At 54.3% G+C, this 12,123-nt stretch overlaps 3 protein-coding genes across 4 annotated transcripts in view; 2 read left to right on the top strand and 1 right to left on the bottom strand.

Moving 5' to 3' along the window:
- The window catches only part of RPL7A (ribosomal protein L7a), a 3,615-nt gene extending 1,518 nt beyond the window's left edge, over window positions 1-2,097 (top strand). Inside the window, exons 4-9 of the mRNA XM_011931123.1 lie at window positions 7-95; window positions 302-442; window positions 630-709; window positions 990-1,120; window positions 1,685-1,754; window positions 1,932-2,097. Of these exons, the coding sequence (XP_011786513.1) occupies window positions 7-95; window positions 302-442; window positions 630-709; window positions 990-1,120; window positions 1,685-1,754; window positions 1,932-2,036 (616 nt within the window). The 3' untranslated portion in view covers window positions 2,037-2,097. The remainder of the gene's footprint in view (window positions 1-6; window positions 96-301; window positions 443-629; window positions 710-989; window positions 1,121-1,684; window positions 1,755-1,931) is intronic.
- A 362-nt stretch (window positions 2,098-2,459) lies between these two features.
- Window positions 2,460-7,332, bottom strand: SURF1 (surfeit 1). Its single transcript, XM_011931124.1, has 9 exons — window positions 7,260-7,332; window positions 7,123-7,174; window positions 5,377-5,510; window positions 5,212-5,294; window positions 4,300-4,491; window positions 3,304-3,376; window positions 3,058-3,220; window positions 2,671-2,752; window positions 2,460-2,592 (listed from the first exon to the last, which is right to left on the bottom strand). Exons 1-9 carry the CDS (start codon window positions 7,311-7,313, stop codon window positions 2,523-2,525), a joined length of 903 nt encoding a protein of 300 aa, XP_011786514.1. The 5' UTR covers window positions 7,314-7,332; the 3' UTR covers window positions 2,460-2,522.
- An 80-nt stretch (window positions 7,333-7,412) lies between these two features.
- On the top strand, window positions 7,413-12,070 carry SURF2 (surfeit 2). Of its 2 annotated transcripts, none has more exons than XM_011931126.1 (6): window positions 7,413-7,530; window positions 7,743-7,897; window positions 8,657-8,760; window positions 10,846-11,025; window positions 11,159-11,328; window positions 11,960-12,070. In XM_011931126.1, the coding sequence occupies exons 1-6, from the start codon at window positions 7,453-7,455 to the stop codon at window positions 12,038-12,040; spliced, it is 768 nt and encodes a 255-aa protein (XP_011786516.1). In that variant the 5' UTR covers window positions 7,413-7,452; the 3' UTR covers window positions 12,041-12,070. The 2 variants fall into 2 exon arrangements, with proteins under 2 accessions (XP_011786516.1, XP_011786515.1); XM_011931125.1 differs by having other exon boundaries at window positions 11,957-12,059.
- The last annotated feature ends 53 nt before the right edge of the window (window positions 12,071-12,123 follow it).

Genomic DNA, 12,123 nt, shown 5'->3' with positions numbered 1-12,123 from the left:
TATCAGGTTGCAGCGGCAGAGAGCCATCCTCTATAAGCGGCTGAAAGTGCCTCCTGCTATTAACCAGTTCACCCAGGCCCTGGACCGCCAAACAGGTGAGGTTCTGTGGTGTGGAAAGAGTTTCTTAGGCAAGGATTCCTTATTTCATCCAGAACATGAGGGTGGATGGTCTTAGGTTTCTTGAACTGCATCTGTCATTACATTATAGTCATCATATAGCAGGACAGTGGTCTAGCATTTGTATTAAGTGACGAGGATTAGAACCTTGACTGCAAGCCTAAACTGAAGAGTGTTTTTCCAGCTACTCAGCTGCTTAAGCTGGCCCACAAGTACAGACCAGAGACAAAGCAAGAGAAGAAGCAGAGGCTGTTGGCCCGGGCCGAGAAGAAAGCTGCTGGCAAAGGGGATGTCCCCACTAAGAGACCACCTGTCCTTCGAGCAGGTGAGTAGGCCCCACCTTAGGGTGAACACTGGGGGCAGGCTGTTGCAGTGATGTAGAATTTCTTCGTCTGAAATTACTGTGAAGAGTAAAACCGAGCTTTTTAACACTGAGTCAACAGCTGAGCCCAGCAGCTTCTTGTGACGGGAGCAGGCCCTGCGGTTGCTCACGAAGTGGTTGTGTGTTCTAGGAGTTAACACCATCACCACCTTGGTGGAGAACAAGAAAGCTCAGCTGGTAGTGATTGCACACGACGTGGATCCCATCGAGGTGCGTTTACCTGTTGACTGCTAACCCAAGGGCTTCTGTGTCAGTATTAGGAATAGAGGGTAGGCCTAATGCCAAGTCAGTGGTGGGACTGAAGTGGGTGACGACAGTACTGACAGATCCAGCACATGCGTGGCTCTTGCAATGATGTGAATCTCTCACTGAATTCAACCTTGAAGTGCAAATCCATGAGCTTTTTAACCCTGAGCAATTGCTACCAAGTGAACTCTGAAATTTACTGCTTTTGGTGAAAATACATTCTTCAGCTAATGCTTTCTTCCAGCTGGTTGTCTTCTTGCCTGCACTGTGTCGTAAAATGGGGGTCCCTTACTGCATTATCAAGGGGAAGGCCAGACTGGGCCGTCTAGTCCACAGGAAGACCTGCACCACTGTCGCCTTCACACAGGTGAACTCGTAAGTACACAGCCTATCCCCAAACCTCCACTGGCTCGTTTAATCCATGCCTCACAGTTGTTTCCTTTGGCCTTAAAGGCCAATCTTTTAGTTTAAGAAATACATTTGCCGGATGCAGTGGCTCCCGCCTGTAACCCCAGCACTTTGGGAGGCCGAGGTGGGTGGATCACGAGGTCAGGAGATCGAGACCATCCTGGCTAACACGATGAAACCCCATCTCTACTAAAAAATTAGCCAGGCGTGGTGGCGGGCACCTGTAGTCCCAGCTACTCAGAGGCTGAGGCAGGAGAATGGCATGAACCCGGGAGGCAGAGCTTGCAGTGAGCTGAGATTGAGCCACTGCACTCCAGCCTGGGCGACAGAGCGAGACTCAAAAAAAAAAAAAAATTATCTGAACTTTTGCCAATGATGGTTAAGAATTTCTTCACCTGAATAAACTGTGTGGTCAACATTGCATCTGAGGCAAAAGATTGTCTTGAGCTAAAACTGAAGGTATTTCTGCGTTCTAAAAGGGAAACTAACACAAAAAAATGCCCCACTTTTGTTTTCCCTCCTTCCTTTTAGGGAAGACAAAGGCGCTTTGGCTAAGCTGGTGGAAGCTATCAGGACCAATTACAACGACAGATACGATGAGGTAAGAGCTTTACACAAAATATTGTCATGCACAAATCATTTTACCAAATAACTGGCTGGCTTAACTTACGAGAAGTTTTGACAATCAGCTTGTAACAGTCCAACAGAATAACGCAACTAATAACCTTGAAAATATCAGAAAACAAGTCAAACTGACTGCCTCTTTCTGTCTTTTCAGATCCGCCGTCACTGGGGCGGCAATGTCCTGGGTCCCAAGTCTGTAGCTCGCATTGCCAAGCTTGAAAAGGCAAAGGCTAAAGAACTTGCCACTAAGCTGGGTTAAATGTACACTGTTGAGTTTTCTGTACATAAAAATAATTAAAATACAAATTTTCCTTCAGCCAGCATCTGTTGAGTATCTTTGGTTGAATCTTATTTGGGGCTAAGAAGTACCCTTTTTTTTGAGACAGCCTCACTCTATCGCCCAGGCTGGAGTTGTAGTGGTGTGATCTCACAGCAACCTTCACCTCCCAGGTTCAGGATATTCTGGTGCCTCAGCATCCCAGGTGGCTGGCTGATTGATGTTAGCCAGGCTGGTCTCAGCTCTTGACTTCAAGTGAGCCACCGCACCCGGTCCTTTCTGCCCTCATACATTCTTATACCAGGCGTTTTGTTTCCTAGAGATGTAACTTGCGTGTCAAGTTTTGGGAAAGTTCTTTGGACTAAAACCAAGCCAGGATTTTATGATCAACCAGTCATGAGCTCATTTAAGGTAGAAGGCCAGAACTTTTTACTTCATTACAGGGACAGGGCTTTAGCAGCTGATCTGTCACACACCAGGTGTCCCACGTAGGAATTTCTTAAACCACAGGTATGATGTAGCTGCAGAGAGTCCATACCTTGGGGTTGAAAGAAAGCCGGCATTAGCAGGCTGCTGGGCTGAAGGGGAGGGAGCCAGAGGGTCGCTGGGGACTCACCAGGTCACGATGTACTGCAGATGCTCATTTCTCAGAGTAACTCTGGTTTGCCCTCCAATGGGTCCTCCAGGGACTGTGCTCTCTGCAGAGACAGCAGACTTGAAGTCCACCCTCTGCTGCCTGCCAGCCTCTGCACTACTTCCTAGTGGCTATCATTTTTGCGTGGCCAGTTGGAAGTCCTGTATGGCCTTTACCTCGGGTGACCACCCCCGGCCTTGTCTGCTCAGTACTTACCTAGGTTCCTCTTTGCTGAGTTGCTGCCCCCCCCCACCCATAGACACACATGCGAGAACATAAGCCATGGCAGTGACTGGGCAATGAGAGTTAGGAGGAAGGACAGTTAGTCATAAAAGCTACTTGTTCCGGGGTGGGCTGGTCACAACGTACGGAAGTTGGCATCAATGAAGATGGGCTCTGCGCCTGTGACTCTGGCCATAGCTTCCAGGTCCCGGTAATACCAGTGGTTCCTTTCTGGATTGTTCTCGGGGACAAAAGGTTGCCTGGTTTCTGTCAGCCTCACCATCCCAATGAGGTCCACTTCTCCCTCAATCTATAAAGGAAGGTGTGACACTGCATAGAGCCTGGCGGACTCCCAGAGCCTTCTCTAAAGTAGGAAGAGTCCATGTCCCTTACCTGGCCTTTCTGCCGGGTTTCAGGATTCACTTTCTTCCTGGGAACGAACCCTCTATTTACCAGGATGGTGGTTCTAGAGTAATGAAAGTGCTACGTCAGGTGGGGAGGGTTTTTATGATCACTCAGGCACCCATAGGAACAACTAGAGCACCAAGGAAGGCTTTTAAAACAGGACTGGCTTAGTGGAGCTCTGGCAGTGCCACACAGGCAGTCTTCCTCTCTTCAGGCCCCTTCGTGGTCAGTAAAAGCCTCCCTGAAAAATGCGGCTTTCCCCCTCTATCTCTGCATCTTGTGGTCTACCTACTACAGTGTGCAACTGGTGAGCAACACTGCCATCCAAGAGTAGACCCCACACCTCTCCCCTGAACTGTGGCAATGGCTGTCTCCAATCCCTCATAACCAGGGCAGCCGTGAGGAGCAACCTTGTCACCCCAGCCTGCTGGAGATAAGCATTTGGGCCCTATCCCAGGCCTAAAACAGGAATCCATGGGTTAACAGCCCCAGGTATTTTCATTTGTATGTGAATCCTCCAGTTACCCAATTAATCACACAGGTGCTCCTGTACCTATCATTTGCTTTGCCTGGAATGTTCTTCCCATCTCTTAACGCCCCCTAGGGAACCATCCCTGCCTCCACTCCCTCAAGGTAGAACTGAGGTCCTTTCTCTAGAATTCCTCTCAACTGGCCTCTCTTCATAGTCCGCCATCATCTAATGTGTGGGCAACTGGACAGTTCTCCAGAGGAGGGGCCCCTGTTTCACGAATCCCTCCTTTCCCTTCAGAGGTCAACATATAGAAATTACCCAGTCATGAATGAGCCAGCTGAGAAGGTTAAGTCAATGTCACAATTAGGGAGTTAAACGATGCAAGAAATTGAATCTACCTTGGGTTCCTCAGGGTCTTACCAAGGTTAGGGATTGTGAAGGAAATAGTGATGTAAATTAGCATACCCTGACTGCCTCTGCCAGGACAGCCAGCTCCCACACACCCTACTCACCCCAGGTCAGTGCAGTGGAAGGGAGTGACCACATAGGCCCCACTCTGAGTTGAGGAGGAGATGCGGCCGGCCTCCCGGGCCTCCCGGGCAGGGTCCACCATGGTCCGGGGCATCATATACAGCTCCTTGGAGTGGTCAAAGCACCCCTTGACCTTCACTGGCCTATACTCCATATTTTTCAGTTCCATTGGGCTGCATGGAGATAAGAACAGTGGCCGAGCAAGGTTTGGCTGGAAAACGAATCCCCTAATGAGGGTGGCAGACTACACAGCCCACCAGGGCCAGACAAGTAAAGGAGAAAGGCAAAGGGCATGTTCTCTAAAGGGGAAGTGGCCCTCATGCCATGTGGGAATGGGGATCTGCACTGCCAGAGTCCAGCTTTACAAGAGAAGCTAAAAATCTGGACTCCTCACTGAATATGTGAAATTTTAAAAAACAGGTGGGCCAAAATCCCACCTGCAAGCCAAATCTGGCATACTGTTTGCTACCCTGAATGGCAAATGTGGTTGAATGTACCTGTCTCTGTAGGGCATATTCTAGGGAGAGAGCAGACAAATCATTTAGGGCACTTTTTCAAAAGACCACCCTCACAGTGAGACCTACGTTCTCTGTCCTCAGCCACAGAGCCTTGGGCCCTGTGGAGGATAAGTTCACTACACCTGAAAAAAGGGTGATACCCAGGATGCAAAATAAGACTTTCCTCCATATGTCAGGAGGTGGCCTCAGGTAGCTTCACAAGAGCAGTCACGTGTCCAGAGGAAGCCCAACAGGATGACTGATAATGAGAGCTTCCACCTGAGGTCAAGGCAGTGACTAAAAGTACCGCCAAAAGGGGCAGGCTGGTCAGCAGAAGCCAGGGCTCCGCTGTTGAACTCAAGTGAGACTGGCCCTGGGGGGCAGCCACACACTCACTCTGCTGGCAGAGGGACAGGCTCAGCCAAAACTCTAGACTCCAACTCTGCAATCAGGTTCAGCTTCCACTTCCGACGTTGGACCTACAGTGACAGAGCATAAGCCCAAGCAGACGGCAGCAGGGTCAAGGGCCCAGAGTTACGCACACCAGATGCCAGTCTTTACCTGCCAAGTCCCCAAGCCAAAGGCAGTCACAGGGATGAGGAGCAGGACCCACTGAAGAAAGGAGTCATCTTCCGCTTTTGTGGCAGATGCTTCTGCTGCAGAACTGCCACATCTGCTTGGCCTCCAGGCCACCCCTGGAGAAAGTTTCACAACACTGACATGGGGCCAGGAGCCCTTGAACAGATACCTGGAGCAGCCAGTTCCAAGATAGACTCCAGTACTACCAATCAAAACCTGCTTCCTAGAGCCAACTAGCAGCACATGTATCCAGCCCAGCTCCTAACCCGGTGCCTGGGACATGGCACACACTGAATATGTTTGCCATCTGAGTGAGATCTAGGGCTCAGTGCTGGCTTGGCCACCAACCGCGACCCTGGGTAACTCATGCCTTTTTACTTAAGAATATAGATGTATTCCACTGCACTAAGATGCACCATTCATCCATTCAAAATGCATTTAATAAACAGCTACAGTTGGCCGGGCGTGGTGGCTCACGCCCGTAATCCCAGCACTTTGGGAGGCCAAGGCGGGCGGATCACAAGGTCAGGAGTTTGAGACCAGCCTGACCAATATGGAGAAACCCCGTCTCTACTAAAAATACAAAAATCAGCCTGGCATGGTGGCACATGCCTGTAATCCCAACTACTCGGGAGGCTGAGGCAGGAGAATCGCGTGAACCCGGGAGGAGGTGGTTGCCGTGTGCAGATTGTTCCACTGCACTCCAGCCTGGGCAACGAGAGCGAAACTGTCTCAAAAAATAAAAAATAAGCGGCTACAGTTACTAAGTAGCTTAGCCAGGCACTAGTGGTTATTGTGTTATGTAGAGAAACATATCAACTCAGAGTAAGGGCTCACAGAGCTCTCTCAACAGCTTTCCATTTTTACAACTCATCGTAAATGTAAAGATGGAAGAATGTACACAGAAGGTGCCTTTAAGCTCTCAGAGGGTGAGTCCCATCCGCTGAAAAGCACCAGGGGCCTTGCGGATACTATTAATTAAAAAAAAAGAAAAGGCCTGGCGCGGTGGCTCACGCCTGTAATCCCAGCACTTTGGGAGGCCGAGACGGGTGGATCACGAGGTCAGGAGATCGAGACCATCCTGACTAACACGGTGAAACCCCGTCTCTACTAAAAATACAAAAAAAAATTAGCCGGGCGTGGTGGCGGGCGCCTGTAGTCCCAGCGACTCGGGAGGCTGAGGCAGGAGAACTGCGTGAACCTGGGAGGCGGAGCTTGCAGTGAGCCGAGATCGCTCCACTGCACTCTAGCCTGGGCAACAGAGCGAGACTCCGTCTCAAAAAAAAAAAAAAATGCTTTAGGTCTGCGGCAGGCTTGCACAGCACTCTACACATGGCAAAATAACCTGTGCTGCACACTGAGAGGAACACCTAAGCCGCAGTGTTTAGATGCGCTTTACTTTCAGAGCCCTGGGCTTTCAGCCTGGGCTGGCCACCCATTAGCTGGATGGGACCTTAGGAAGTAATTCTCGAGCCTTCTCTGTAACACAGGAACGACCAAGGAGCTACCCCTCGCGTTGTTGTGAGGACAAAGCGCTCGCTACATGCCCGGCACACGACCACAGTTCCACTGACAGCATTTTAATATGGAACTTGTCACTCCCAGGGAATCTCCGCTCAGCCGGCACTTGGCTCATTTCAATCCCCAGGACACTCCTTCAAAGCGCAGGGCAGACAGCTGGTGGCTCTGCCCAGGCGCCTAGATCACCGCCCGGCCTGCGGCCCTCACCTGGGCGCGGGGAGACCCCGAGGACGCTCCTCCAGGCGGCGCTGGCAGGGGCCTGCGGACACGGACGGGCGGGCTGAGCTCCGGGACCCCTCCCCTCGCCCTGTACCGCCCTCTCGTCCCCGACGCCCCGCGCTCACCCGTCCCAGCCCCGCCGCCCGCAGCCCCAGCTGCCGTGCAGCCACCGCCGCCATCGCACCCGGCCCCGCGGGCTCTTCCGGGACGCAGGAGGCATCTGCTTCCGGGTCGCCGCCGAGTCCCGCCCAGAGCCCCGCTCCCGGCCCCACGTTCTGGGAGCTGCTTCCGCCGGCCTGGTCTGCGGGCTCCTCAGCCATGAGCGAGTTGCCGGCCGACGTGCAGGCCTTCCTGCGCGAGCACCCGAGCCTGCGGCTCCAGTCGGACGCCCGCAAGGTTCGCGGCGCGGGAGGGGAATGGAGTGACGGAGAAGGGCGCAGTTGGGATGAGGGGCTGAGGGGAGGGCAGGGGAGAGGGGAGGGCAGGAGAAAGGGCGCGGCGAGGTCAGGGGAGGGGAGGGGAGGGAAGGGGGCGCGGCCGGAGGGGGCACCGGGGAGCGGGCGTGGCAGGACCCCGGCCCTCCTGACCGCCTGCCCATGCGTCCGCAGGTGAGGTGCATCTTGACTGGTCACGAGCTGCCCTGCCGCCTGCCGGAGCTCCAGGTGTACACCCGCGGCAAAAAGTACCAGCGGCTGGTCCGCGCCTCTCCGGCCTTCGACTTTGCAGAGTTCGAGCCGCACATCGTGCCCAGCACCAAGAACCCGTAGGTGGTCCGCGGCGGCTTGGGGAGGCCCAGGGCAATTAGGACAGCCCCTCCGCTGGTGCCCCCCGGTGCCTGAGCCTCCTCTAAGGGAGCTTCCCGGGAGGGCTCGGCTGAGAACAGGTCCTGGGTGGTAAACCCCAAAGTTCCCTCCACCTGAGGACTCCGCCAGTGCTGCAGCCCCCACTCTTTCAGAGTTGGGAGCCCTGGGATCCATGTGGGCGCCCGGGTGCTGGAGTCACCTGCGATCCTGGCGAGGCCTCTCGGTGAGCTCGTTTGCTTTTCGGTAAACCTGAGGTTTGTCCTGTGGGGTGTGGCTGCTTCACAGAGGAGTAGAGGCTTGTGCTTTGTCACCTGAGGTTATGAACAGCGTTGAGTTCTCCTCTTGACCCCAGAAGGGATCTTTGATTTACCTGGGAACTAGGGTTGGTAATAATCGTCAAAACAGAGATGAGATCTTTCCATTCATTGAGCACTTGGCCAGGTGGAGTCGTCCTCTTGCATGAACTCATCTTGGAGCAGTCAGCGAGGCTGCCATGCCTATTTTTCCGGTAAACCTTAAGAGGCAGCAGTCGGCCTGGGTCAGCGGTTCCCCGCCCAGCTCCAGAGTGGAATTGCTCCGGGAGCCTTTAAAAGCCCTATGCCCAAGCCGCATGGTACACTGTCCCCGGTAGACCGTCCAGGGATGAGTCCAAGACACAGCCACCAGTCTGAATCCTTGCTGTGAACTGTCCCTACAAACTTGGTCTCTCTGCTCTGTAGGCACCAGTTGTTCTGCAAACTCACCCTGCGGCACATCAACAAGTGCCCAGAACATGTGCTGAGGCACACCCAGGGCCGGCGGTACCAGCGAGCTCTGTGTAAATGTAAGTCCCAGTGAACCCCCATCAGTGCATCGCCATCTGAGTGCATGCCCGCCCTGCCCCAAATGGAGCGTGCTTGAAGGCAGGTCATCCTTCAGCAATCCGTGTTGATGCACCATGCCTGATTTTGGCACAATGAAGAGAGGGATGATGGCCCCTGACCCCACAGCTTCTAGTGCAGGCAGGCGCAGAGCCAGAAGCAGGCTTGGGAGGGAGTGCGTGCACGTGGCGATGCAAAGTGTGGAAGAAACCTGGTGAGGGATGTGGGGTGGGCTTGCGGAGACAGGAGGGCTGGGGAGGCTTGCTGAGGGATTCGCTCGAGGCTGAGGCTGGAGGGATGTGGTAGCAGTGGGATCAGGGGGAACAGCACCCCAGGGAGAAGCCAGGGTCCATGGATGTCTGAGGCAAAAATGTGTTAGCTGAGGTAGGCTCCAAAGGACAGGCTGGGCTAGTGTGCACAGCAGGGATGGCCCGGAGGTCAGGCCAGGAGCGCTGCAGTGGGTGTGTGGAGAGGGCTGGCCGGGGCTGCATGGACAGTGTGCATGGTTGAGAAGGGAGGGCCCCTTGACTGTGGCCATCCAGGAAAAGACGGTGGGTTTTAGGGGAAGAATTCAGAGTCCCTTTGAAGGTTTTAAGCTTGAGCTCTATTAGGAAAGGTGTGTATTAGGGAAGTATCAGGCTTTTGAAACAGGGACACTCATGCTGAGAGCACCCAGCGAGAGTTCAGAGAAGGGAGAGAGGACTGGTCCTGAGCCTCAGGAAGAGGATGGAAGTCCTCCCGTGTTACTGAAGGGAAGATGAGGACAAATGATGTATTTGATAACGTGGAGGCCCCTGGCAACCTTGGTGAGGCACCCGAAGTTTGGCAGGGACACCTGGCTAGAGTGGAGCGTAGGCTGCAGCCCATGAGGGCAGTGTCCGGCCTTAGGCATGTCCCGGGTCACCAGAAGGCCTTTCTGGAGTCTAGCTAAGGAGGGAAATGGACAGAGGCTGGAGCAGACAGATTCAGGTTGGCTTGTGGATGGGAAGATGCATCCACAGGCTTTTGATGAGTCTTCAGAGAGGCGGTCTAGCCCTCCCAAGCATGAGTGTGGATTGAGAAGGCAGGACTAGGGTTTCTCAAGTAGAAGGTGGGCACCTTGCAGAGGCCTTACAGGCACGAGGGCTCCCAGCCTGGGGCTTGGACTTTTTCCAGCTAGTATGTTAGCTGTCGAGGGGTGGGCAGGAAGGTTCTAACTGCAGGGGCCACGGGGTTCCCATGAAGAGTGGTTATGATGATGGACCGTGGAGCTGAGACGGGACTGGGGCGCTGAGGTCCTACAAGGCAGTGGTCCAGAGAAGTCCGAACGTGGCTGTGAGGGGGCTCTGCCTTCAAGTTCTTGTGGTGACAAGGCTGCTGCATGGCCATGGGGGTGGGTGCCAGAGACAAGGAGGGAAAGAGCCCTGGAGATGGGCAGCCATCTAGGCTAGGCTAGGCTAGGGCCCAGCAGGGCTTGTGCAGCCCATGAGGGATGATCATGGGAGCTGCGCTGGACTGGAGGGCAAGCCCCAGCAGACCCTCTAATATATGAGGGGACAACGGTGGTGATTCCAGTGAGGTCTTTCCATGGAAGCCTTGTCCCAACTCCCCTCTCACCCACTAAGGGGCAGCAAAGGCTAGGCAGCCAACCTCCACTGACCCCTCCCATGTGCTGAGGGAGGGCTTCAGGCTGCTGGGGAGAGGGTGGCATCACTGCCAGCCCACGCTGCCTTTGAGAGGCCATGCCAACCTAACTGGGGCATAGTTGGCCTTGGGCCTCCTCACTGCCCTCCTAGTCATGGCTTCCTAGGCCTGGCTGGATCCGGGATGAGTGGTCAAGGCCCAGTAGACCTGTACCATCTTCTTGCCTCCTGGTTGCAGCCCTGCCCCACCGCCCTCCCTGCATGCCTGGTAGGAACGAACCTGAGGCACCCAGCAGCTGCTTTGGTTTTTGTCCAGGGCAGTGGGGCTGTGGGGTCCTGGCCGAGTGCAGGCCCCATTGGTTAGCTGTGGCCTAGAGGACCGTGGGGGGTGTGGAGGTGCCCAGTGTGTGCTGGCTTATCTCCCAGATGAAGAATGTCAGAAGCAAGGGGTGGAGTACGTCCCTGCCTGCCTGGTGCACCGGAGGAGGAGGAGGGAGGACCAGATGGACGGTGACGGGCCTAGCCCGCGGGAAGCCTTCTGGGAGCCCACATCCAGTGATGAAGGGGGAGCTCCAAGTGACGACAGCATGACAGACCTGTACCCACGTAAGCGGAATGACCCCTGCCTCTCCCTGACCCTCTCCTGTCAGCAGGGAGCAGACTGTGGTGCGGCGTCCCCTGCAAAGGTGGTGGTGAACTCAGCCTAAAATAACTGTCAGCCAATCTGTGTTCCTCCCAGCTGAGCTATTCACCAGAAAGGACCTTGGAAGCACGGAGGACGCAGATGGCACTGATGACTTTTTGACAGACGAAGAGGATGAGAAGGCAAAGCCCCCAAGAGAGAAGGTCACTGATGAGGGCAGGAGAGAGACAGCCGTGTACCGAGGACTGGTCCAGAAGCGCGGGAAGGTGAGCTGTCACCTCTACTCTGTTAGTGTGGCAGTGGCTTCCTCTAGTGATGGTTTTCCATTTGTTTAAAAAAAGAAAACAACCTTTTTCACAAAAAAAGGTTGTGAAATCCCAAGCCAACAACACACAAGGACCATAGAAGCCAAGGCCGCTGGCTGGCGGAAGGCTGTGAGTGGCTACCGTTGCTTCCCAGCCAGCCCCTTGTGGAAGCCAGGCTCCATGGAGCACAGTCAAGACCAGCGGTTTGTGAGGACACCCTCCCCTCAGACTATGAGCTGTGGCTTGTTTGTCCTTACCTCTGGGCACAGGGACCTGATTACTAGCCACCACCTTTGCCTTCGCCATCAGGGCAGGAGTAGAGACTTCCCCGCCTTTGGTAGATAAGCAGGACCAAGGCTAGAAGAGGTCAAGGTCCTAATTAGCGTGTGGCATCGCACCATGCTCCAAGGCCCTGCTGAGCGCAGTCTAATCCTGCAGCTGTTAAGGAAACGGGGGTGGAGAAAGCCTCTGTGGGTATTTGACACCAACACCTCCGAGGCTGTACGGGTGGGGAAAGCCCTGCACTGCAGGGCCCCCTTCTCCATGGGATCAGAAAGGCTCAGTAATCAGAATTCTGTTTATCCCACAGAAGCAGTTGGGCTCGTTGAAAAAGAAGTTCAAGAGTCATCACTGCAAACCCAAGAGCTTCAGCTCCTGTAAACAGCCAGGTTAATAAAAGCACATGCCGTGAAGTTTCAAGAAAGCCTTCAGGTATTTCCCCCGCTCCTCATCAAGCCGCATGTCCTCTGAATGATT

The sequence above is a fragment of the Colobus angolensis genome, unplaced genomic scaffold (genome assembly GCF_000951035.1).
Source record: "Colobus angolensis palliatus isolate OR3802 unplaced genomic scaffold, Cang.pa_1.0 Scaffold9, whole genome shotgun sequence".
Taxonomy (NCBI): Eukaryota; Metazoa; Chordata; class Mammalia; order Primates; family Cercopithecidae; genus Colobus; species Colobus angolensis.
This window is presented reverse-complemented; position numbering and strand designations above follow the sequence as displayed.